This window comes from Diplotaxodon limnothrissa, linkage group LG9 (genome assembly GCF_057381915.1).
Source record: "Diplotaxodon limnothrissa isolate DT_005_m linkage group LG9, D_limnothrissa_male_GT1.1, whole genome shotgun sequence".
Taxonomy (NCBI): Eukaryota; Metazoa; Chordata; class Actinopteri; order Cichliformes; family Cichlidae; genus Diplotaxodon; species Diplotaxodon limnothrissa.
The window spans coordinates 22,122,158-22,147,182 of NC_140604.1; the positions used below are offsets into that span (position 1 = coordinate 22,122,158).

The window sequence follows — 25,025 nt, forward strand, 5'->3', positions numbered from 1 at the left end:
TTTGAATATTTATACCCATTTGGATTCCCATGTGAGTCATATTGCTCACCAGAGACACCAAAAAACTCCAGTGTCCTAACTTCCTTTCCGCCAAAACTATTACCAAATTCAAATAGTGTGCTAAAGGTGTTGATCTTTTAGATTTCCTTTTTTTTCAAAGCAGCTCTTCTGCTTCCTTCAGAGTGAATTAATATGTGATCAAAAGGGGGAGAACAGAAGGGGGGGAAACACCTTGCTTCATTACTGAAGTCTTCTCAAACATCACAGTGAGGGATTTTTTTCATATATTTAAGCTGAGCAGATGCTCTTCCTAACTCCTGTACTTTCTGTTGTCTGGGTGAGTCTCGTCCTTACTTTCGCAGCAAGAAAAGAAGAACACAAGTTGGTGAAGCATGGGGGAAAAGAAGTTTAAAAAGATACATATATCATCATCTCCTTTCTGCTTTCAGTTTTTATTCATCTGTCCTTATTAAAATCGGTTCAGGTTTATGAGCTACTCAAAGGCACTCTGAAATGCAAATATATAGTGACTCAGCTTTAATGAACATGAATATTATTCACAGGTTGTCAAGATTCATTCAGGTGACCTGATATGCTAATATATTTTGGCTATGAAGTGATTCACACTGGACATGCAGTTCTTTTTTCTACATAGACTGTCAACAGATTTCACAGTGTAAAGAAAAGGTGTATTAATTACTGTATTAGATTATAGCTTAACAGCAACCATCAATTAAAGTTAAGAACTCTTTGAATTTGAGCACTTTTATTTATCTACATTACAACATCTGCTGCATTTGTATTTGACTAATGAATGATGTTAAAACCTGGGTCGAACTGATATTCTTGCACCAGCTGAGCTTTTTTTTTTCGAAAGTACAGGGAGTGCAGAATTATTAGGCAAATGAGTATTTTGTCCACATCATCCTCTTCATGCATGTTGTCTTACTCCAAGCTGTATAGGCTCCAAAGCCTACTACCAATTAAGCATATTAGGTGATGTGCATCTCTGTAATGAGAAGGGGTGTGGTCTAATGACATCAACACCCTATATCAGGTGTGCATAATTATTAGGCAACTTCCTTTCCTTTGGCAAAATGGGTCAAAAGAAGGACTTGACAGGCTCAGAAAAGTCAAAAATAGTGAGATATCTTGCAGAGGGATGCAGCAGTCTCAAAATTGCAAAGCTTCTGAAACGTGACCATCGAACAATCAAGCGTTTCATTCAAAATAGTCAACAGGGTCGCAAGAAGCGTGTGGAAAAACCAAGGTGCAAAATAACTGCCCATGAACTGAGAAAAGTCAAGCGTGCAGCTGCCAAGATGCCACTTGCCACCAGTTTGGCCATATTTCAGAGCTGCAACATCACTGGAGTGCCCAAAAGCACAAGGTGTGCAATACTCAGAGACATGGCCAAGGTAAGAAAGGCTGAAAGACGACCACCACTGAACAAGACACACAAGCTGAAACGTCAAGACTGGGCCAAGAAATATCTCAAGACGGATTTTTTTAAGGTTTTATGGGCTGATGAAATGAGAGTGAGTCTTGATGGGCCAGATGGATGGGCCCGTGGCTGGATTGGTAAAGGGCAGAGAGCTCCAGTCCGACTCAGACGCCAGCAAGGTGGAGGTGGAGTACTGGTTTGGGCTGCTATCATCAAAGATGAGCTTGTGGGGCCTTTTCGGGTTGAGGATGGAGTCAAGCTCAACTCCCAGTCCTACTGCCAGTTTTTGGAAGACACCTTCTTCAAGCAGTGGTACAGGAAGAAGTCTGCATCCTTCAAGAAAAACATGATTTTCATGCAGGACAATGCTCCATCACACGCGTCCAAGTACTCCACAGCGTGGCTGGCAAGAAAGGGTATAAAAGAAGAAAAACTAATGACATGGCCACCTCGTTCACCTGATCTGAACCGCATTGAGAACCTGTGGTCCATCATCAAATGTGAGATTTACAAGGAGGGAAAACAGTACACCTCTCTGAACAGTGTCTGGGAGGCTGTGGTTGCTGCTGCACGCAATGTTGATGGTGAACAGATCAAAACACTGACAGAATCCATGGATGGCAGGCTTTTGAGTGTCCTTGCAAAGAAAGGTGGCTATATTGGTCGCTGATTTGTTTTTGTTTTGTTTTTGAATGTCAGAAATGTATATTTGTGAATGTGGAGATGTTATATTGGTGTCACTGGTAAAAAAAAATATATATATAAATGGGTATATATTTGTTTTTTGTTAAGTTGCCTAATAATTATGCACAGTAATAGTCACCTGCACACACAGATATCCCCCTAAAATAGGTAAAACTAAAAACAATTCCAGGATTCCCTGGTTCTCCTGGATCCATCTTTAACTGCCTCTGGCTCCTGGGTTGCGTTATTGCGACTTTCCACCCTCATTTTCAAGTACTTTTTAGGACAAAGACACATATAACTCTGTAACTTCTGTCGGTGCTGTGCTTTTTGGAAATCGAATTTCCCAGAGGAACCCACCCGAGGGATTAATAAAGTTCTATCTTATCTTATCTTATCTTATATACAGAGACACTCTCTCTCTGTCTCTCTCACACACACACACACACACACACACACACACACACACACACACACACACACACACACACACACACACACTCCTAAACATCAGCGAGGCTGTATTTGTTGCACTCTCGCCTGAATTCACAACTTAAAAGGAAAAACGTGTTTTCTTTGCCCACGGAGAATTTCCTCGAGCCCCTGTACATCGTTATAGGACCATTTTTTAATAAACTGCAACATAGATGCAATTTTAATCTCGTCTAAACCTTTTCAGTGCTTCTAATGCACAAATCTTACTTCATTATGCTCAACAGTTTTTACTCGGCTGTGACATGGTGATTGTGGGAAGCTGTGCGCTTGCCTGCAGGTTATTGTCATCGCTCTGTCATCTCATATTTTGGGTGAATGTTGTAGGCGTGTGTGTGTGTGTGTGTGTGTGTGTGTGTGTGTGTGTGTGTGTGTGTGTGTGTGTGTGTGTGTGTGTGTGTGTGTGTGTGTGGTGGGTCTAGCCTGATTGCGCGCCACTTCTCCATCAGTGCGTGTGCACGAGGGTCCGCAAAGCTGCCGCTGCTCCTCTCCGGGCGCGCAGTACCATCCCCAAACTTTGATGAGCCGTAACCTTCACCAGGGCAACAAAACAAGCCGGGCTGAATTATACCTGCGAGGATATATTAAAAATAAAAACAGCGTCGTCTCTTTCTCCCCCCCTCTCTCTTTTTCTGAGTGATTAAGGTGAGTAAACTGCAAGCTTCACATTACAGTGCGCGTTTTCCCCTCAACGATTCGCAGCACAGCGCGTATTTTACCGGACGTGTTTTGCCAGATCTGCGCGCGTCTCCACAACCAAAGTGAAGTTTGTGTAGGTGTGATGTTTTTGCATTAATTAATTGATCGTGCAAACTTTTTTCCTTTTTATAACTGAGTAAAGATGTTCTAGATGCTTTTTTTGCAGCTCAGTTGCTCCGATATCACCATATCTTTTTTTTTTTTTTTGCCTGCCGTATGTTACATCTCTGAATTCAACACGCAGAATTTATCAGTAACTCGATTTTAAAAGTCTTAACCAGAAAGGATTTTTTTCCTCCAAGCCCAACAACAAACAGGTGTCAAAATGGAAAGCACTCCGATTGAAATTTACAAAGAAGACACCAAGTGCCTCTCCTCGCTGCTGGAAGACTGTCCGGCGAATTCAACTGCTTGGGTATCCGGATACTCTGACAGCCGCAATGTGACCCACGATGATGATAGCTGGGAGCAGGAGAGCATGTCTCCCATCATCCCCATCATCACCGCAGTGTACTCCGTGGTGTTTGTGGTCGGCTTGTTGGGCAACTGCCTCGTTATGTATGTGATTATTAGGTAAGGATTTTTCTCCCCACTTTGTATAACATCATAAAGTGTGTGAATGTGTGTGTGAATGGGTGGATGACTGAATGTGTAAAGCGCTTTGGGGTCCTTAGGGACTAGTAAAGCGCTATACAAATACAGGCCATTTACCATTTACCATAAAGTATAAATAATAAATCCGCATGTGTGCCAGAAATCACTTCTCTGTTTCTATGGAGAAAAGAAAAGAGAAAAGATGCTATTGTGTCTTTTTTTTTTTTTTTTTAAGAAATCAAGATCCAGCCAGAGGAATGTTTTTCTTCTCTGCCTTTGCAAATGTTATTGCTTGGGAATAAGAGCACCCAGACTTGGGCTTACACAGTGACCTCCAGGCCATCTGGTGTTAGTCACAGTTCTTGTTTTTGCCTGCATTTTGTTTTTGGATGCGCTTCAGAGACACTGAAAAAAAGGTGTGATGCTCTAAGCTCATGAAAGAATTGACAAAATGGGCATTTAAAATGGTATGAGACAGCATCCAGATAGAGAACGATCTTTTTTAAACCCCCAAGTCTCAAAAAAGAAAACAAGACGTCATTTTGGCAAAGAAAGGGAATGTCGTCATTTCTAACCTGACATTAAATGTTCAAAAGCTTGGTGACAGGGAGCTAATTCTACCTCCTCCAGAAAATGAAACATGCCAACTTTATGAATGGCAACTCTCCAGCAAGACCTCCCAGATATATAATGGGTTTCTATACATTTCTCATCAAGTCTGGCCTGGCAGGCATAAAATTAATTACATCTGAAACCAGTGGTGCTTTGTCAACCCAATAACATGCTTACACCTCATTGGGCTTTATTTATGGTCTGTGTGAGCAACAAATCTTATCTGATGTAACGTGAACTGCTGCAGTGCCATCCAGAATGCTTCAATTCCTCGACAACAATTACCTCAAATCAGGTTGATGGCTTCGCCTGTCTGCAGGAGTCAGCTTTTTCACATCACTTTACAGACAAGAGTGTACATTTTACTGTTTCTCCACAGAGAACAGCTGAAGGAAGAAGATGCTTAATGCTGATTTATTGGGAAGAAATATATGCAATTATTCAAATGTAATAAAGTCCATTTGGGTCACAAAATAGATGTTTTAGGCCGCTTGTCTGATTTTCAGACATGTCATGTTTTATATAGCCAAACTGCCCGTTTTACCATCTTTCGCTTTTAGGTGTGCTCTTATTCCTTATGTCAGATTCAACAATCTGACATAAGCTCCTCAGAGATTTTGGTCTATTTTGCCATGATAGCGTCACACAGTTACTGCAGATTTTTCAGCTGCACATCCATGATGTGAATCTGCCATTCCACCCCCTGGCCTCTAAATGGCCATTTGAGTACAGTGAACTCATTGTCATGTTCAGGAAACCAGTATGAGATGATTTGAACTTTGTGCATTATCCTGCTGGAAGAAGCCATCAGGAGACGGCTACATTTTGGTCGTAAAGGGACGGTCAGCAACAATACTCAGGTAGGCTGCAGTGCTCAGAGGAGTTCAAAGGGGGACAAGAAAATATGTCCTACATCATTATACATCACCAGCCTGATCAGCTGATACAAGGCAAGGTGGATAAGGGTTTTCATGTTCTGACCCTACCATGCAAAAGTCGGAGAAGCAGTAACACTTACTCATCAAACCAGGCAAGGTTTTTCCAATCTATTTTTCACTTTTGATGAGTCTATGTGAAATGTAGCCTCAGTTTCCTGTTCTTATCTGACAGAAGTAGCAGCCGTTGTGGTCTTCTGCTGCTGTAGCCCATTTGCCTCAAGGTTTGATATGTTATCCATTCAAAGACACTCTTCTGCATACTTTGGTCGCAACAAGTGGATACTTGAATTACTGTTACTCACCTGTCAGTTTGAAAAAGTCAGGGTATTCTGCTCTGGCTTCTTGTATCAACAAGATATTTTCAATCAGTGAACTGCTGATTTGGATAGTTTCTCTTTTTGGTAAATCCTATACTGGTTGTCCTTTGTAGATCAGCAGTTTCTGAAATACTCAGACTACCCCATCTGACACAAAAATGGGACTTAAATCACATTTTTCTCCAGTCTTATTCTCAGATTGAACTAGATCCACTACAATGTCTAGATCTGCTGAGTTGCTGCCATATGATTGGCTGATTAGATATTTGGTATACAACTGCACTTGAACACGTTACATACTGAAGTAAAGCCACTGAATGTATTTACAACTCCCAGTGAATATAACGTCGCTTATTCTCTGCTATATGTGTATAAAAAACACAATAGCTGCTTGCTAACACATTAATCCACATATCAAAGTCAGTGCCTGCTGAACTAAACCCAAGTGGCTAAAAGTAAACTTGAAAAAAACTTTTATATCATGACAAATAAATTTCTCTTTTGCTCAGAGGACTGAGCTTTATCTATGAATATAAAGCTGAAGCTAGCAGCTAGTTAGCTTGAAATTTAATTTACTGCTTCTACATTTTGGGTTAATCACACCATAAATAAAAGACATGCAGTGTGTTCAATAGTGAACTTCTGGTAGACTGAACTTCTTTTTTCTGGTCACAACTATTTTCTTGGGTTTTTTGTCTTCATGATTAGCTAAAGTAACTTGTTGCTAATAGGTTCCTTAAATTAAAAAGTACATTGTTTAAGCAACTCGATGATATCTGGTTTCAGAGGGCTGTATTATAAAGAAATATTGTTTTACCTGTCTCTTTTTCTGGATTACTGCTTGTGAATAGTAGACCATTTATAAGTAATTGAATTACTTTAGCCCACTATATTGTGGTATATAATACCAGCAACTCTGCAAATTGTGCAAAATAACGTCTATTTTCAGGTTGATCTCAAATGGAGGGGAGTTCACAATAATTTTTCCAGTTGGAAACAAATTTTTCTGATTACTCCAACATGACACGAATGCAGTTTATTCTAACCAAAGTTTGCTTGTGAAACACTGACGCTCTTTATGATAATTTTGCTGTAATCTTGAACAGAAGTTCATTCTTTTAGGTGAATCTTCTAGGTTCTTGCAGATCATACTATAGCAAGTAAATATCAACTTTTTAAAATTTCTACCCAAACCCCAAAATTCTGCATGTATTTTGCATTGGTGCTACCACAAGTAAAAATCTGTAAATACACAATTGTATAAAGCTCATTGGATATGGTTTCAATCCAGCACCACTTTACATATAACAATGAAGTGTGAGCCTGAAAGATTGCATTACAAATTCAAGAAAGCACTGTGGACTAATGGACAATGTTTAGTTCACAAAGAGCCCAGAACAAAGGTCTTCCACTGAGTTGCGAAGCAATAACGGCTGCCGAGACAGTGCCGTATCTCTCCTCACAGGACAACTTTGTGTTGTGCATATTTAACAGGTACACGAAGATGAAGACGGCCACCAATATTTATATTTTCAACCTGGCACTCGCCGACGCCCTCGTCACCACCACGATGCCATTCCAGAGCACTGACTACCTTCTGAATACGTGGCCCTTCGGCGAGGTGGTATGCAAGGTCTTCATCTCCATCGACTACTACAACATGTTCACAAGTATCTTCACCCTCACCATGATGAGTGTGGACCGCTACGTGGCCGTGTGCCACCCCGTGAAAGCCCTGGATTTCCGCACTCCCCTCAAGGCCAAGATGATAAACGTGTGCATCTGGATCTTGTCCTCGGCTGCAGGGATACCGGCTTTTGTGCTGGGCGGTACTCAGACGAATAGCGGTGAGGAAGTCTTTCCCCGATGTCTAACAAAAAGTTTAAGAGTCTCTGTCCACTTTCTATGCATAGCAAATACTCTCCAAGCATGTACTAATAAAATGTTAAGAACAGAAATATATTCAATATATCAAATCCATCCGTCACTGAAGAGTTTTTCATTAGCTACAAATTGAGCACATCCTTCCTGAATATAGATGATGTAAGAAATAAAAAAGCGTTTAGAGCAAAATGTTCCCTTGTTGAGTGCAGATTAGCTATTCTACAGCAACTTGCTAAATTGATTGCAGAAAATTGTGAAGTGGAATTTCATTTATCATAAAGTGCACTTCAAAAATAGACTCAAAACCTTTTTGTTCATACTTGGCAGCTGTGTGTGAATGCCTTTTTTTAAGTTTTCACTGACTTAAGACATAATCAAACCTACAGGTTTTTCTGTTTTTATTTTCAGTGTTAATTACATTGAGTTTCATAAAACATGTCATATAAATAAAATTGCCACTTCGGACTTTATTTTCTCTCCACTGTTCTTCCACAGACATAACAGAGTGTGCGCTGCAGTTCCCCGATCCCTACGCAAAGTGGGACACACTGATGAAGATTTTAGTGTTTGTCTTTGCCTTCGTCGTGCCTGTGCTCATTATCACCGTGTGCTACTCCCTCATGGTCCTGAGGCTGAAGAGCGTCCGAATGTTGTCCGGCTCGAGGGAGAAGGATCGCAACTTGCGCCGGATCACGCGGTTGGTGGTGGTCGTGGTGGCCGTGTTTGTGGTCTGCTGGACGCCCATTCACATCTTCATCCTGGTCAAAGCTCTCGTCACCGTGCCGGAAACCACCGCCATCATGGCCGCCTACTTCTTCTGCGTGGCTCTGGGTTACACCAACAGCAGCCTCAATCCTGTCCTCTACGCCTTTCTGGATGAGAACTTCAAACGCTGCTTCAAAGACTTCTGCCTGTCAGCCAGACTGAAGGGGGAGAAGGTGTCAGGGAGCAAAAAGGCCCCCAGCACTGTGCGAGAGGCCGCTGTTCCCCTGGAGAACCCAGATGGGACTGGTAAGCCGACATGACTAGCAGTGGAACTGTCTTCAATCTCCCACACTGGAAAAGAAGACTCACAATACCTGGGCTTAACCCACATCACAACAGCAATGTAGACTGGGTTTTGGATTCACTTCATTTTCATTATCACCCAGGGTATAATCATCGATGTGGTTGTCCATAAATCCAAATCAATCCATCCTAGTGTCCTCTGACTTCTGACACTTTCCTTCACAGCAGCCTGTGATTGTAGGTCGAGACAAAGATTGTGCATTTATGGTTTAACCTGGCAGGTGGATGTAAACCAAACACTGTTTCTGTTTAAGTAGGTCAAAGAAGAAAGTGCTGCTTATAATTAATATGGATTACTGTTGATGGAGGTCCAACAATTAGTTGATTAACCAATTATTGCATGAATCCCCATTTATTTTGATGACTAAGTAATTATTCAGGGAGGGTTTTTTTTTTAGGAAAAATTAAACATTCGCACCATCCAGCATCCTAAATAAGATTTTGATTTCATACGTGACAGTTAATTAAACATTTTTAAAACAAATTTATGATCGCTTACTGTTTTAATGATGATTTATTTAGCCATAAGTTTAATTTAGACTGCCAACCTTCCCAGGGTGTACTGACAGCTGAGATACGTTACATCACCTCTACAACCCTGAATTGAATAAGTAGGAGATGGATAGATGGGTATTGAGCTTACTGGCAAAATAATCAGCAGATTAGCATTTCATAAAATCATCATTACACAATATTGCACACACGGTCATGAGATAATTATGTGAAGATATCTTAGGAGAACTGATGATTATTTAAAGGGTAAACGAGCAGGAGACTGATTAAAATCACTTGGCCCATATCAAGTTTCATCAGTTTTGATTCATTTGTCTCTCAAATGCTGTTTATTCCCAAAATTTCCTCCTATCATTTTTCATTTGCCAAATGTGCCTTTACAAGTCCAGGAAAAAATGTTTGTGGCGGCAGAAAAATGACTTCAGGAATGATTACTAGATAGGGGTCAAACAGCACTTCATATTATAATGTTTGCTATTTTTATTCAATGCATTTGACATGCCGGTGATATTTGCATGAATCGCTGACAGCAGACATGTGCCAAAAACATTTTCACATCTGTGCAGAGCCTGAATGGTGCTGATTGACCACAGTGTGAGAGCACTCACTGACTCGTGTTGGACTTTGAAGTTGTGTAAGAGTCAAAGAAAAAAACAAAAAGCAACATTCAGCTGCATCAAAGCAAGTTAATCAATGAGAGAATGTGGAGGGAAGATCCTGGACTTGAATGTGCATTTAAAATTTGACAGAGGGCTCTCTATCAGCTTTGACCCTGGCTTTGTGTCCAGACTGATAAGTTGTTAACTTTATGGTATATAACTAATAATGATATGTGCTTTGTATATGGCTTTTACCATGATACACATACTGTAGTCCTGCTGAACTGTCATACTGTTATTGTTGTGCAGTCTGATAAGCCGATTAGCTCTTTCAACAAGTAAAAATACAGAATATTCTAACAACTGTACAGTATCTCAGTCTCTATACAAAGACTTATTTTGTATAGACTACAAAATGAAAATCTTTGCACAGACTTTATGAAAATATACTGTATTTGTAGCATGTTAATCATCACTGCTATGATAGTAAAGGCAACATCAGCAGCCATAAGCTTCATGGACTGTGCTGTTATTTTGAATGTACTGCAAATACTACATGAAAGTCATCTATCTCATTTTAAAAAAAAAGCATCTTTAGCTAATACTTGTTGATAAATCTCTTGCTGACACATGTATATGGACATAAAAATAGATAAAGCACAGATGTTCTAAAAATAAGAGACGTTATTCTAAGAATCAACACTGTGATCGAGGCATCGTTGTAGTTTTTATTTATTTCTTTTTCATCTCTGTGCTCACAGTTTAATGCTGTACATTGGCTTCTCCTGCCGTCATTCGAGCAGGACGTGTACTGATCGATTAAAACTTGTCTGTGAAGAGCTTAATAAAACAAGTTTAACAAATACACAATGATTCTTTCCTTGGAGTGTGACAAGCTCGGGGATAGCGGATACTCATTGTTTGTTTGTTTTAAGGAAAACAAATCTCTCTCCTTTTTGGTGACTTGTTTTAATAGATTTTGAAGCCTTGAAGAGATTCTTATTGGAGGCAGTGACTCTGCAGACTTCTACAGTTTAAGAGTTTTTTACTGTAAGCCATCAGCTCCCCCCAGAGGGAAGAGGATGCAATGTGGGGTCTTTGTTTTGTTTTTTATTTTAAAGAAACTGCAATGATTAATAGCTGCATTCACATAACTTGGCATAAACAGAAGCTTCTGTATAGCAGTCCATATTAGTGTTCACATACTGGATCTCAATTGTGCCACCTCTGCAAGACTACGGGATAAGAAGATACATCAGGTGATGATTGATGATTTCTCCCACATTACAAGCTTCTGTCTCAGACTTCTTTTATTATGTTCATTATAATACATTCACAAGACCTCCAGATCATTTGATCATTATTCACCCATTAATGCACCTGATACAAAATCGTAATCGTTTATTATTATTATTAGTATTAGTAACCTCATTTTTGATTTGTTCATATTTCAACATTACTAAATTGATTTGACTTATCATGGCAGTGTATGAATTACTGTAGGCAAATTCCAGCACTTAGTGTTTTTGGACTATTTCTGTATGTGTAGAAATAAGCCATAAGAAGAACAGACAGACTAGATTCATGTAGGTTCATGTTCTAAGTTCAGGTCAAAGGAATTTTATTTACATACAGAGTACCGAGTCTGTAGTCGGTAGTCTGATACTGAAAATATGCGTCATTTTGCTTTAAACAATCCATATGAAATTTCTGTTTGTTTGGATAAGGACAAACTCTTCTAAACTTTTTATCAGTGAAGTAAAACAAGGAAACATTCAGGTTCTGAGCCACTAACACTTTTTTCCTAATTTACATGTTCTGTTGTATTCTCCTTCATAAATGACTTGTCTTTTGAAAAGGGCTCTACAAATAATAAGTGCTTTTATGGAAAAAGCAGATGGCTTTTAACAGCATGTTTGTTTGAAGGCAGCAAGCATAACGAAAATAAAAGAAAATGAACTAAACAGGCTGGCGAGGCTATGTCTACAAAGATGTACCTAATTTTAATATTATCAGAGTGTGTGGGCGGAGTGGGGGGCATAAAGCTTTTAGTTACAAGCTGCGGTGTGGATAACTGGAATACTTGAGCTTACTAATAGACATAATATATGAAATGATAGAATATTTCATATATATCATATCAAGTTAATTTAGGACCCCGAATTTTGTACAAATTTTGTGTAGTTGTGTTTAATTTTTAGAATTAGTGCTATCTAAACGGCAAAAAGAGAGAGAAAAAGAATTAGTTGAAGAACTTAATTGCGCCATATAAAGACGAGGCAGGCCAATAATCAAGCACACATACAACAGCACAACAGTAATCTGAGGAGGGCGTGGCCGGGTGAGTCAAGCCCATGTGACTCCCCTTACGTCATGGGAAGGGCTTTTCCGGGTGTTTAGTTGGACACTGAACTCTTGACAGACAAACAAACGTAGCTCTTCTTTTACACTTTTCACCTTATTTTTGCCGAAATGAATCGCATATTTGGCAAAGGAAAAGCTAAAGGTCCGCCACCGAACCTGACGGACTGCATCGGAAGCGTAAGTATGAGGCGGAAATAACTTTTCGGAAGGATCTTTAAACGAAGTAAACAAAGACAGTTAGCTAAGTGTTAGCCAAGTTTCTGGGGACCAAACAGGCCACGGGTTCACATATTTAATTGGAGATATAATTTTCGGAAATATACATTATTTTCTAGATTAATCGTATGTTATTTTTTTATGTTTTTAATGTCTCGTAGACTTAAAACCTAACGCCTTGAGTTGACAGTGTCAGTTGGTAAATAAGGTTCTCAAAGAAAACAATCAATTGTCAGTGTGGGTAATGGGTCATCATTGTGTAACGTTGGGCAGGAATTTGAGCCATTTGACTGTGATTGAGCTCAAACCATGTTGTTCTCCGAGTAAAACAAAGAGAATAAGCAGACATGAACCAGTTAAACTGGTTGTCAGACTGCAGATGAAGGACGTGTTTAACGATGATGAGTTTTAGCGCCCACCGCAGAAAAATTACCACGGCTGTGATAGAAAAATATTTTGTTTTTAATTTACTGTAGCATAAAATACATTTACAGTGTCCACCAAATGGCCTGAAATAACAGGAAAATGCTTAGTTTCTGATAAGATGAGATAAAATAGATCCCAAGGGAAATCCCTAGTGCCTTTTTAGATGCTCGGTACAATGAGAAAAAGCATTCTCACACAAAAAAAAAATTATGATCAACTACTGAACGGCTGCTGGAAAGATAAGACACAGGTGAGAACAACAGCAAAATGTCTACAGGACAGTATAAATGTCAGTATGATTAGTAAATAGGCAGAAAGTGGTGTTTTAAATAATATTTTTAATGCTATAGGGAATTGTAGCATGTGACAATGGAGAATAAACTACAAATGATACTGTATTAATAATAATAATAATTGTCCCATCTGGTAAAGAGTCGATGGGTTAGGAAGTGTTGCTGTGCATGTGTATATTTTTCATGCATCACATGAGGGAGGAGTTGTACTGTCTAATAGCCACAGGTAGAAAGGAACTTCCTGTAGTCCTCAGGCCTGCACCTTGTGGCAGTGAGTCATTTGACTCGTGTGCTGTGGTGACTAATCAAGAGGGTCATGCTTGGATGGATTGTCCAAGATGCTGAGGAGTTGAACCAGCCTTCTCGATCAATTTGTTCAATCTGTTGCCATCAACTGCCTTCACCCAGCTGCCCCAGCACACTGTCGCATACAAGACCACTATTGCAACCACGGAGGTATAAAACATAGGCAGCATAGTCTGTAGATGCCCTTCAACATCTGTAGGACCATTTAGTGGCCTATTCTGAACCAGGAAAAACCCTGAATTCATTACTGTGTTCTTCTTTAAAAAGAGCTCCAATAATAATATGGTCCTACTGTCAAAGATCAACTAAAATTGATGTCATGTTTCTACTTTCAGGTGGATTCTCGGGCGGAGTCCATTGATAAGAAAATCGCCAGACTAGATGCTGAACTTGTGAAGTACAAAGATCAGATGAAAAAGATGAGAGATGGGCCTTCAAAGGTGAGTCTTGTTGTCCGGTTGTACTGTAAGACAAAGAGGCTGGTGTCTCTTAAAAACTTTCAAGATCAAAATAAACCTCTCTAAAATAATTCCTACAGTTTGTGAGGGGGTTTTCCACAAGTTTGTCCTTTTTCTCCCCCACTAGAACATGGTCAAGCAAAAGGCAATGAGAGTGCTAAAGCAGAAGAGAATGTGAGTACTTTTACTTCCTAAAGAAAGGGTAAGTTATTTAAGCTGCTGCCTTGATTGCTCTCATAACTTTATTTCTTCACGGCTCCAAGGTATGAAGGCCAGAGAGACAATCTTATGCAGCAGTCGTTCAACATGGAGCAAACAAACTACGCGATCCAAAACCTGAAAGACACTAAAACTACAGTAAGAGAACAGGAACTGGACCAGATCTTAGTTACAGAAGAAAATACTTTGTGTGCTAACATGTTTTGTTTTTTTTCTTTTAGGTTGATGCCATGAAAGTTGGCCTCAAAGACATGAAGAAGGCTTACAAGAATGTGAAGATTGATAAAATTGAGGTATGCTTTCAGGTTATTTTAACAGCAGTTAATGTAGCTACTTGGCTGTTAGTTAATAATTAACTAATTAATTATTATTATTGAAATTCAGTTACCAGTCTTAGGTGCTAACTCTTTAACCCTTGAAGGTTTGCTGATAGAACAAAACGAGTCGCTGTGCATCACAAATTAGTGAGGGTGGTCTCTGCCTGTGCAGCTACATCCAGATAAACCCAGAAACTATTGTATTGGTTGTCAAATACACATGTTAGATAAGTCCTGTAAAGGAAAGATCCTTAATGGTGATTGGCCAGCAGGGATTAATAACAGCCCAGATTAAATATGAGCAGAGTGTGCAGGTTATCAAATTACCAAAGATGCTGCTGACACAAATGTAATGCTTCAAACTTTTTTTTTAAATATTCAGGATCTCCAAGACCAGCTGGAGGACATGATGGAGGATGCCAACGAGATCCAGGAAGCGATGAGCAGGAGCTATGGCACACCTGACATCGACGAGGACGACTTGGAAGCAGGTCAGGAAAACACAAATATGCCTGGATTTCACATATACAGCATTAAAAAAGAAAACATTACAGTGTACAAAGCTGCAGCAGTTCTGGTCAAGACTTATCTTTGCAGCATATGTGACCAGTGTGTGGATTTCATAAAAAAGGCTTCTAGTTTTTCCACTGACATCCCTGTGCACACACAGGACTTTTTTAAGGATTCACGTGTGTAGACAGTTTAAACACAGATCTAAAGTGATAGAGCTCCTGATCTTTAAATGCTGTTCTGTCCACAGAGCTGGACGCTCTGGGAGACGAGCTGCTGATGGATGACGACAGCTCCTACCTCGATGAGGCCTCATCTGCTCCTTCCATCCCAGAGGGCCTGCCCGGCGACAAGTCAAACAGGGTACTGATCACAAGATTTTTACAGTTTCCTGTGAAATTTCTATTTAGTTTATAGCTTCTTGGTTTGTTATGCTTTCATTATTCATGGGAATTCCTTCTTTTTCTTTCAGGATGGTGTCCTGGTAGACGAGTTTGGCCTTCCTCAGATCCCAGCTTCGTAAAGGAAAATACATCATCCTAGTTTTACATGTATCATAGCCCTTTTTTTCTATTTATCCAACTGACGCTCCTGGCCGAAAAAGGCAGCAATAAAAACCAAAGCATCTTGTGTCCAATGAATGGTAGAAACTGTAAGGTAAAAATCGGGCGTCTTTAATTCAAGGTTGTGCTTATGACTCTTTATAACTAAGCTTGTGATTGCTGGAATTAGGTTTCTATTATCTTTGTACAGTTTTTGCGGCACCCTGTTGCAAAAAACAAAATAAATTATATTTTTCAAACAATACTCATCCTTGTGTGATATAGAAATCATTCCATCAAGTCATTTTTTTGTACAAAAGACAGTTTATCGTCCAGTTAAATTTGTGCATGTGCAGGTGATAACTTAAAACACATTAACTTGGCAATTACTGTTAGCAAAAATAAATATGGAGTTTTTCCTTTTTAAAAGCCCTGAAGTTCCAACCACAGCGAAACTGTTTCTCGGTCACCAGCTGAGCCTGTAGGTGTGAGGGAAGATCTTTTGGTGTAGATACTCCACCATGCTGGTCTTGCTTTGCAGCTTTTCAAACTCAAAGTAAGGAATCTAGAAAGAAAAACACAAATTCAGCTATTTCGTTTGAATTTTAGGATTTACTGATCTACACAAATCTAAGAACTGTTGAGGATCTAACCTGAACAACTTCATATCCCAGAAGGCGCAGATGCCGCTGCTTGATGGCCTCTTTTCCAAGAAGCTGCCTCAAGTTTGACGTGAACCTCTTTTGTCCATCAATACACAGAGCGATCCTGCAACGTCACCATACAGCTCTCAAATACGAGCTTTACTTTCACTGCTTTGACATCGAAAACATGAAACTGGTTTACCTTTTGTATACGTCATCAGTTTGGCTGGCAGGCAGCACATATCCCTCTTCATCAAGTTTTATTTCAACATCTGCAACAAGAAAAGAACGAAGCCTTCAGTAGATAAGCTACAGGAAACATTTATGAAGTAAACCACTGGTGCAGACCAGCGTGTGTGCGTTACCGAGTGTGTAGCAGTATGGCGTCAGAACTTTCGATCCAAAGTATGAACGATCCCCGAGCAAATCCACCAATCCAGTTTTCACAGAGTTGTACAGATGTGGATCCACTGGTGTCTCCAGAGAGCGTCCAGACATGAGGAAAGACTTGACGCGGTATTTTGGAAGGAGTTTGGGACCCTGATTAAAGAAAAACAAAGGTTGACACAGGAAAGTGTTCATATAGCCTGCTATGACGTGTGACTTACAGATTTTCATTTATTTGAAAACAAAACACTGAGCAGTATAAATGTTATTAGTATTCACTTCTTTTTGTTTACCTTTACGTGTGTTTTCTATCCATTTGAAATGAGAAAAACACAATAAAAACACATCATCCTGTTTTTATAAAAGCTCACAGAACGTGTATACATTTGTTAGTTTGTCTTTTTGGATCTCAAAAAATGAAAACTAGATAAAAGACCGGAATTGGAGGTTGGTAAGTCAAATTTAAATAAAATACAACTGAACACTGTAGAAACAATAAAGTGACCCTAGATAAGTAAATTGATAAATAATTTGCTCCTAATGCCACATAACTAAAATGCACTGAAGCTCACACACCGATGATGAGTTAAGCATGTGGGTGTGTATTCAGGTTTTGCATTGTTCCTGTGTCATTCAGCTTTCCAAGTGTCTAACCCTCACATTGTTCTAAATACTTTACCTCATAGAAGGGACACTCCAACTTCACAGTCATGTAGAGCTGAGTCAGTTGTGCCAGAGCAGCCCGGTCAATTCCCATGCTTTGCTCTACAGGACAAAAACACACAGCAGGAAATGACGTCAGCAATATTTTGTTAAATCATGCACTCATGACACAGCATGTGTTGGCATTACGATTTACCTTGCAGCTGCTGGAGGAAGTAACTGCTGAAAACTTTGGAGACAAAATTAACAGGGAACCTCTCCACCAGGGTGCAGGCATGGAGCAGGTTGAGCAGCGTTCGAGGCTGGAAGTGTGAGAAACGCGTGTGTAGGATAGTTTCTACTTTCCCGAACACCTGGCCCGCATTGGGTGGGAGGTATCCCAGCTTCCCAAAAGCCATGATCTGCCTAGCCACCTGGCTGGTGCTGTAGTCATCTGCTCGGTACACAAAGCTCTCAGCGATGGCATCAAAGACGGGCGGGGAAAGGATGTTCCTGCGTCCAAAGAACTGCATCACTTTAGTAATTGTCTCTGGGTGGGAGGTGAAGGCCACTGTAGGAACATATTTCTCCATCGCCCCCATAAAGTAATGATCACTGTGACCAAAGTGCATTAGTGCCCCAAGTACATGGGTGAGCTCCTCATCGGTGAAGTGAGGCACATGCCGCACAGCCTGCTTACACAGATTGATCACAAGAGGCATGGCCTGCATCTGATTCAGGGTTACGAGAGCGCCGAGCACCCCGCTGACAGCAGCAGGATCCATACGGGAAGTAACAGTCACAGCGTGGCTGTGCATGGCATTCAGGAGGTCCCTGTATTTTCCATCTACACCCACACCACCTTGCAGAAGTCTATAAACAGCAACAAGGTCTGCTAGGCTCCAATTGGAAAGCTCCTGCCTCTGGATTTGCTCCATCAACTGCTCCAACATCACACTGCCTGGACCCTCTATGGCCAGCATCGCCTGCCCCAGAGTACACAGTTCCCCTATGGTCATCTCCCCCCTGTCAAGCCTTGCCTGGCTCTCAGACATGAGCCTTACCATCAGTGTGCTCCAGGGATCCAAGTAAAGCCGTGTGCAAGCCAAGAGAGCCGAAACCAGTCCAGCATTAGTCAACCGTCCAGAGTCCTGCTCCAGCTGGAAGCACAGGGCCCTGATAGTGGCCTCCTCCAACACAGTGGGGTTGGTCAGAGCACCACCCTCCTGCTCCAAGTCGGCCACACGGTGAAGGGCTGCTGCGGCCATGGTGTCAGACATGATTTCCACTGAGCGCAGCAGTCTGAAAACCTGCCTGGAGGAGGAGCAGGTCTCTAGACGGTGCAGGAAACTTTGCTCCTCTATAGCTGTGGGTCGGTGCAGCTGGGTCAGACAAAACCGCGGGACCGAATCTCTGTGGATTCCCACTGAGCTGCTGGTGATGAATGCAGGCTCCCTGACGATGGTGGTCAGACTCCTCGTCACGCTGTCCTGTAGTAGCTTCCGGCAGCCCCATATCCTGATACACCGGCCGGCTGATGTACACAGGCAAGTTACACATAAGACCTGGCTGCTGGTACTCAGAGGCCTGACGGATCCAGCAGGATAACATCGGATCCTGAACGGAATCCTCTGAATCAGCTTCAGAGCCATGACCCTGGTCCGGGACTCACCGGTCCCAGCTGAGCTAAAACGAAATAAAAACACAAAATTATTAAGACTATTTTTAAATAAGTGAGAGAACAAAAAAAAAAAACACCAAGAGTCAGAGACTCCTTCCAAACGTTTTCCTGTTTAAAATGAGCAGTTCATGGGTGGCTTTTTCAAAGACGCTAGACTGGTATGCAAATAATTCAAGGCAAAGATAACATCTGTTATTTTTGGCCATTGACAATATTATCCTTGCGTAAATGCCACCTTACTTACAAAATTTAAATATATATATTGATAGAAAACTAAAATGTCTCTGGTATTCACCAAAATGTTTTAAATACAGGGAAACGTCTGTCTTAGTTTCTTTTAGCGAACCAACCTTGAAGGTTGCTGTTAGCTAACGTTAGCATAGGTGCTAGCCTCATGTGTAACCTAGCAGAGCCGCACTGCTCTTTGTACTAACTTTTCATAGGGCTGACACTTCGGAAATATAAATAAAAACAAAAATGTGACGACAGTAAACTGAAAAAGTTCGTACCTGGACCTTCCAACAGCGGAAAAGGGTAAAATAACCGCTGACACCGGAGATGCTACCAAACGTGACTCCGTAAGGAGCACGAGGCGTTCAAGGCACCCTCAAAGTCTGTTCTTCTTAATTTCACACGCGTCTTGATGTTCCAAATCAAGAAGTAATTCTTAAATTAGCATATAACAAGAGAATTGCTGTAGATTAGCATAGCTCTTCACACATCTGAAATTCGTGGTGTAGAAAAAGATATATATTTCTTTCTTTTATTATTAAATTTGTATGAAACCCCTAAAGGGAGCAGACGAAAGAAGCAGTGTCTGAAATCCATACTTTCACTGTAACCTTCACTTCTCTTAGTCTCTTCGCAATAAATGTTCATTTCCGATAACTCGTTTTAATAGTTTTCTGACCTTCATAGGTTTTGTATGTCCAATAATCGAGGCATCATTGAAGGCAGCGTCATGTGGTTTGAACCTTCCACTCAGACACTAGAGGGCGACATTATCACTGCACAAGCCTATTCAAAATAACGTTTTGAGTTTGCGGCCGGTCGTCATAGCTTAACCCTCCTGTTATGTTGGTTTCCAGGAACACCAATTATGCTCCTGGGTTAATTTGACCCGGGACAAATTTACTCATCCAAAAGTGTCAGAAATACTGCCATTGATTATTTTACAATTTAGATTTTTTATTTTCGTTTTCTGTAGTGATGCAGATGACATCTCTTCTGTTCTGGGTCAATCTGACCCGCAACATAACAGGAGGGTTAAGTGGTCTTTCTGCGCCAAAAATAATTTTGTATTTTAACCTGCCATTTAAAGCATGGACTGTCATTTAAAGAGGGCGCAGCTGTAAAGTGCAGACTGATTTAGCGTCATCGCTCAAACAAGATTTTGGGAAATGAACACTGTAAATGTAGTTCTGCCAAAAACCAAAGAAAATTTAGTTCCAGGATGGATTTAAGCCCGTCCTTCTCATCTGGTAGGTTAGCATCCTTTTGTATATGTTTTATAGATAAGCATTTTTATTATACTAGATCACTCCCTGATATGAAGCAGACAGCATGCAGGTATGTACTGAGCAGTTTTCCTTTCATTTTTATAAAGGTCAGATTTTACTGTTTGCACTGGACTTTGCACAAACATCACCTAGTGCTAGCCTGCACATGCTGATTGAATTGGATCGGAGGAAGAGCAGGCTTGTAGAGACTTGACAAAAATCCCAATGAGGGGGGGGGGGGAAATCTGTTGCTTAAGAATTTTGTTTCACCCGAGGCAATAAAATAAAGACAAAATAATGCAACACTTATTTCAGTTGTCATTTATGGAAGGGAAACAGCAAAATACAACTTGATAGAGGGCTTTTATTTAAAAAGTTTATATTAGAAAATGTAAAAACTCAGCTAAACCCAATCACATGAATTGCAAAGATGCATTTCCTTAGAGCTTTCCAAGTGCTGCCACTTCACATCTTTACATGACAAAACAACACTATTCAGATTTTTCTTCTAAGATGTGTAAATTTGGCAATACTGGAAGTTCACAGCAAACCGTGTTGATAGTTATTGCTTTGGTTTGTTTAAAATAGGGTTTAAACTGGAGTTGAGACATGCAGCATGGTGATCTAGCTGACGACAGAGAGGTGGAGGGCACAGAGAGAACGCTGGTGTAGCTCCTTAATCGTCCTTATCCTTGGCTCCGTGCTTTAGGATGCGTGTGAACTCCACATAGTTGAAATTATTCTTCTTGTCAATGGGGGCCTCCCTGAAGAGCTCATCCACCTCCTCATCTGTAAACCGGTCACCCATTGTTGTGAGCAGCTCTCTGAGGTAATCTTCCTGGATGAAACCTGAAGTGGATAATGGTCAAAATCAGATAAGAAACTGCAACAGTTCCCTCTTCAAATTAAAAAAAGCAAAAACAAAAAAAACCCCATGAGACTGTGGGTCACCAACAGGAAGTTACCTGTCCCCTCCTCATCAAAGCAAGCAAATGCATTCCTGATCACATCCTCGGGGTCTGTGCCATTGAGCTTCTCTCCAAACATGGTGAGGAACATGGTGAAGTTGATGGGCCCAGGAGCTTCATTCATCATGGCCTCCAGGTAGTCCTCATTGGGATTTTTGCCTGTGTAGATAAACATATGTGATGCAAACTGAATTCAGAGGAGACTTTTCTATTTTCAAACAACTTCTTATCCTAATAGGAACAAAACTAAATTGGGCAAACATCTTACTGCCTTCAATGTTCTCTGTACCGAGAGCCCTGTGTTTATTTCTCTATAAAGCAACTTCAGCCAGCTAATCCCAGCTTCAAACCATTATTATTTTCATTGTGCTTCCTATCAAAGAAGCAGAGTGAAGCCTTTTAAGTGTAGGGTTTCTGCCGGACAAGTTATAAGACCAAGAGTAAAAGAGTAATAAGTTGTAACATTTGCCTGGGTCTTTTGCTTAGCAGTTCTAACCCTTTCACAGCTTACTGAATGTGTTAAAATAAAAAGGTATATTAAACAGCAGCTGTACTTCTCGTCCTAAAGCCAAGCTTAAAATTACCAGCTGTTTTCAGACATTAGTCTGGGTAGGCGGCTCCGTTTAGGAGCTTGAAATACATGGGTGGAAACCCTGCATAGCAGTAGCATTGGCAGGAACAGGTCACACAGCAGTTACTGCACCATTTTCTTCTAATGAACCAGTATAGATCTATGAAGAGCACCTTTTCTCTACTCATAAACCTGAAAGGCTCAAATGATAGAGGCAATCATTATTTTTATTAACAGCTAAAAGCAAATTTAAATACGTGTGCCTGTAGAACCAGTTTAAGCACAGCTAACATCAGTACACACCCAAATGAATACGAACAGAGCATGAATGGCATACATTTGACCTCCTTAAGACGTCTGAGAATTTTACTCACCCAGCGAGGCAAGCATGTCGTGGAGGTCCTCTTTGTCGACAAACCCATCTCGGTTCTGGTCGATCATGTTGAAGGCCTCCTTAAACTCCTGAATCTGGGACTGGTCAAACATGGCGAAGACATTGGAAGTGGCGCGCTGAGGGCGCTTCTTTGTGGTCTTTCCCTTAGCCCTTTTGCTAGACATTGTGAATGTTTTGTTTCTGTGGAAATTAACAGACATCAGGTTACACATCTTTTTGAATTACAGCTCCATTTGATTAACTACTGAGAAACAAACTGGAAACTGATTTAGGTTGGGTTGATTTCTACATCTGATAAGACTAAACTAAAAGACTTTTCATTTGATTGAAAAGACTTCAAGAATTCCAATCAGGATGCAATGTTATAGGGATGAATGCCAACTTATTCCCCATTTACAGGAAACAGCATCATTTGCCAAGGCACAATGTGGAAGAAAACACCACAAGACAGACAAAAGTTGGCAGCACAATTCAGCATTTAGATCAAAGTAGATGATGCCATTATTCAAAATAAGAGTTTGTCAGTCACATCCACACATGAGTAGCAGGGTAATATAATTCTCTGGCAGCGAATCCCCAGTGAGGTGTCCCTCACTGAGCTATAAATGGAAATGTTCCTCATCTTTCTAGGTTGATCAGCTCACTGCTTTCAAAGAGGGTAGGAAAACTACCGATGTGAGGACAGATGCCCTTATCAGGCAAAGTCTTGAATAAAGAGTTGAACTGTCCCCACGTTAACATCTTTATGTTGACAGACACTTTGGGTTTTGCTGCTCTGCGCTCATGGAAAATGGATTCCAACAGCTCAGGCAGCAAGTATTATCTCGCTATGCATGTGATGCCCTGTAAAAACAGTGATGTGGGCTGATATTATCTGAAACACTGACAAGTGCAACAAAAAAGGAAAGAAAATATGAGCAACGTCTTACCCTATAACTTATTAAATAAAAAAATAGAATAAAATGACAAATGTTATGCCTACTGAGAATGAATCTGAAAAGCTGACTGAAGACAGCTGGTGATTGTTGGTTAACCGTGTCGACTGACTAACAACTAAAGCTGATTTACGCATATATCATATTTACGCGTTTTTAATTAAATGTTCTCTTCTCCCCAGCGGTCATACAAATGCACAATTGACATTAATTAACTTCGAATAAGCCAAAAAAGTTAAACACGATATTTATATGATTTAAAAAGCTGACCGTACCTGCACACTCTTCTGGTTTGCGGCCTGTATTAACCAACATCATAATTTATATGAAATACCCAACAGTCACTGGCGATAACCCAATTCACAAACACATTTTCAACTCACGAAGCTAACCGCGGGATTTACTAGCTGAAAATATTTCTTTACTTGCGACCAATTTCGTAACAGAGCCATTAGCTACGCGGCTAACTGTTAGCCGTGTTTTCAAGGCTACCAACGAGTGAGCAACACATTACGTTTTCTTTTAAGATATGAAGTTTTAGCAGCGGGATTAAATCCGTGTTTTGTATATATCAGAGTGTGTTTAATGCAACTAAATAGCTCTTTAAAATAAGATATAAACACAGACTTACCTGACAACTTCCAGAAAACCGTCAGCTAGCCCTGTGCCGTTCTTTTTCTCAACCACCGCCCTTCACTTCCTCATAATATTGCTGGGTTCCGTACAGAACACCAGACCAAACCAATGAAGAACTATGGGGGTGCCGGTCAAGAATGAAGCCATTATTTCTCATTTGGAATTAATTGCATGTTTCAGTCTAATTGTAATTCTTAAATAACTTGTCTAAAACTCCGTTTGAAAACATATCTAAATAATTCTAGCATTATTAGCAATAAAATACAAAATAATTTTTAACACTTCCCTCTTTGGAGTAATTGTAACTTCCACTCTCTGCCTGCATTGACTTTCAAGGATATGTCCTTTTAAGGAAATAGCGACATACATCCTCCCTGCGATGAGCAATTAAGGAAAGGTGTGTAGTTTCAATGATCCCCGTGGGAGGATGGAATTTTTTAAATTCCATATTTTATTTATTCTAACGTTTCTCTTATTTTCTAAACTATTCAACACATAAATTTATCTTTAATGTATTTTTTAAACACGTTTCTAACAGCTGATTTCATTCATTCCTTTAATGGAAAAACAGAAATTTAGTCATATTTGGGTCATATTTGGGTCATCCTCATAACTAAACTACGTTGACACTGATCATTTGTTATTTATGATTCTCCTTTGTTGCATTATCATTGGGCTTTTAATGTTGTTTACGTGTTATTTATTGTTGAAGAATATGTTATGATGTCTTCCTGGGAACGTCCTCGTTGAAGATTTGAATAGGTAAATCGAACAGGAAAAGATAATGAAATATTGAAGGAAGTCAAATACTAAACCATAACAAAATGAAGAAATGTTGACATAGAGGATAATTATAGTCCGACTTGTCCGACGATGGGTCAGACAACAGTTGGTACCACAGTCATTGCTGTAAACAGAGGATTACTGCTGCAGGGCTTCAAAAGCAACACGTGGAACTATTGACTCACAGTTAAAACAGGCCACGTCTGCCTTTGTTGTCCACCTGTCATATCACTTTCAGTGTTAGGGAAACAGCTTCACACTGGAAAAAGTTTTACTCGCAGCAAAGCCAGAGGAAGAAGCCTAGTTTAAAGCTTCAAACATACAAAGAGGTGAAGCATATGGTTGTGTGCTGCCTCATGAACGCATTGCCCAGGCATGCCCGAAAAGGGG

The 25,025-nt window shown here is 40.3% G+C and overlaps 4 protein-coding genes across 6 annotated transcripts; 2 read left to right on the forward strand and 2 right to left on the reverse strand.

Annotated features, from left to right (window-relative positions):
- Positions 1-3,038: 3,038 nt before the first annotated feature.
- Positions 3,039-8,689, forward strand: LOC146625517 (kappa-type opioid receptor-like). 2 transcript variants are annotated; one of them, XM_085362253.1, is made up of 4 exons: positions 3,039-3,093; positions 3,679-3,892; positions 7,275-7,627; positions 8,160-8,689. In XM_085362253.1, the coding sequence occupies exons 2-4, from the start codon at positions 3,798-3,800 to the stop codon at positions 8,687-8,689; spliced, it is 978 nt and encodes a 325-aa protein (XP_085218379.1). In that variant the 5' UTR covers positions 3,039-3,093; positions 3,679-3,797. The 2 variants fall into 2 exon arrangements, with proteins under 2 accessions (XP_085218379.1, XP_085218378.1); XM_085362252.1 differs by lacking the exon at positions 3,039-3,093 and having other exon boundaries at positions 3,645-3,892.
- Positions 8,690-12,236: 3,547 nt separating this feature from the next.
- On the forward strand, positions 12,237-15,749 carry chmp5b (charged multivesicular body protein 5b). The gene is made up of 8 exons (XM_085362256.1): positions 12,237-12,385; positions 13,785-13,889; positions 14,035-14,081; positions 14,171-14,264; positions 14,348-14,419; positions 14,826-14,934; positions 15,204-15,316; positions 15,426-15,749. Exons 1-8 carry the CDS (start codon positions 12,317-12,319, stop codon positions 15,474-15,476), a joined length of 660 nt encoding a protein of 219 aa, XP_085218382.1. The 5' UTR covers positions 12,237-12,316; the 3' UTR covers positions 15,477-15,749.
- An 87-nt stretch (positions 15,750-15,836) lies between these two features.
- Positions 15,837-19,418, reverse strand: fastkd3 (FAST kinase domains 3). Of its 2 annotated transcripts, none has more exons than XM_085362255.1 (7): positions 19,359-19,418; positions 17,386-18,849; positions 17,206-17,291; positions 16,505-16,679; positions 16,342-16,411; positions 16,149-16,263; positions 15,837-16,060 (listed from the first exon to the last, which is right to left on the reverse strand). In XM_085362255.1, the coding sequence occupies exons 2-7, from the start codon at positions 18,818-18,820 to the stop codon at positions 15,962-15,964; spliced, it is 1,980 nt and encodes a 659-aa protein (XP_085218381.1). In that variant the 5' UTR covers positions 18,821-18,849; positions 19,359-19,418; the 3' UTR covers positions 15,837-15,961. The 2 variants fall into 2 exon arrangements, with proteins under 2 accessions (XP_085218381.1, XP_085218380.1); XM_085362254.1 differs by having other exon boundaries at positions 17,386-18,854.
- A 1,244-nt stretch (positions 19,419-20,662) lies between these two features.
- myl12.1 (myosin, light chain 12, genome duplicate 1) lies at positions 20,663-23,913 on the reverse strand. Its single transcript, XM_085362257.1, has 4 exons — positions 23,848-23,913; positions 22,262-22,461; positions 21,314-21,475; positions 20,663-21,197 (listed from the first exon to the last, which is right to left on the reverse strand). The coding sequence occupies exons 2-4, from the start codon at positions 22,443-22,445 to the stop codon at positions 21,025-21,027; spliced, it is 519 nt and encodes a 172-aa protein (XP_085218383.1). The 5' UTR covers positions 22,446-22,461; positions 23,848-23,913; the 3' UTR covers positions 20,663-21,024.
- Positions 23,914-25,025: the final 1,112 nt, after the last annotated feature.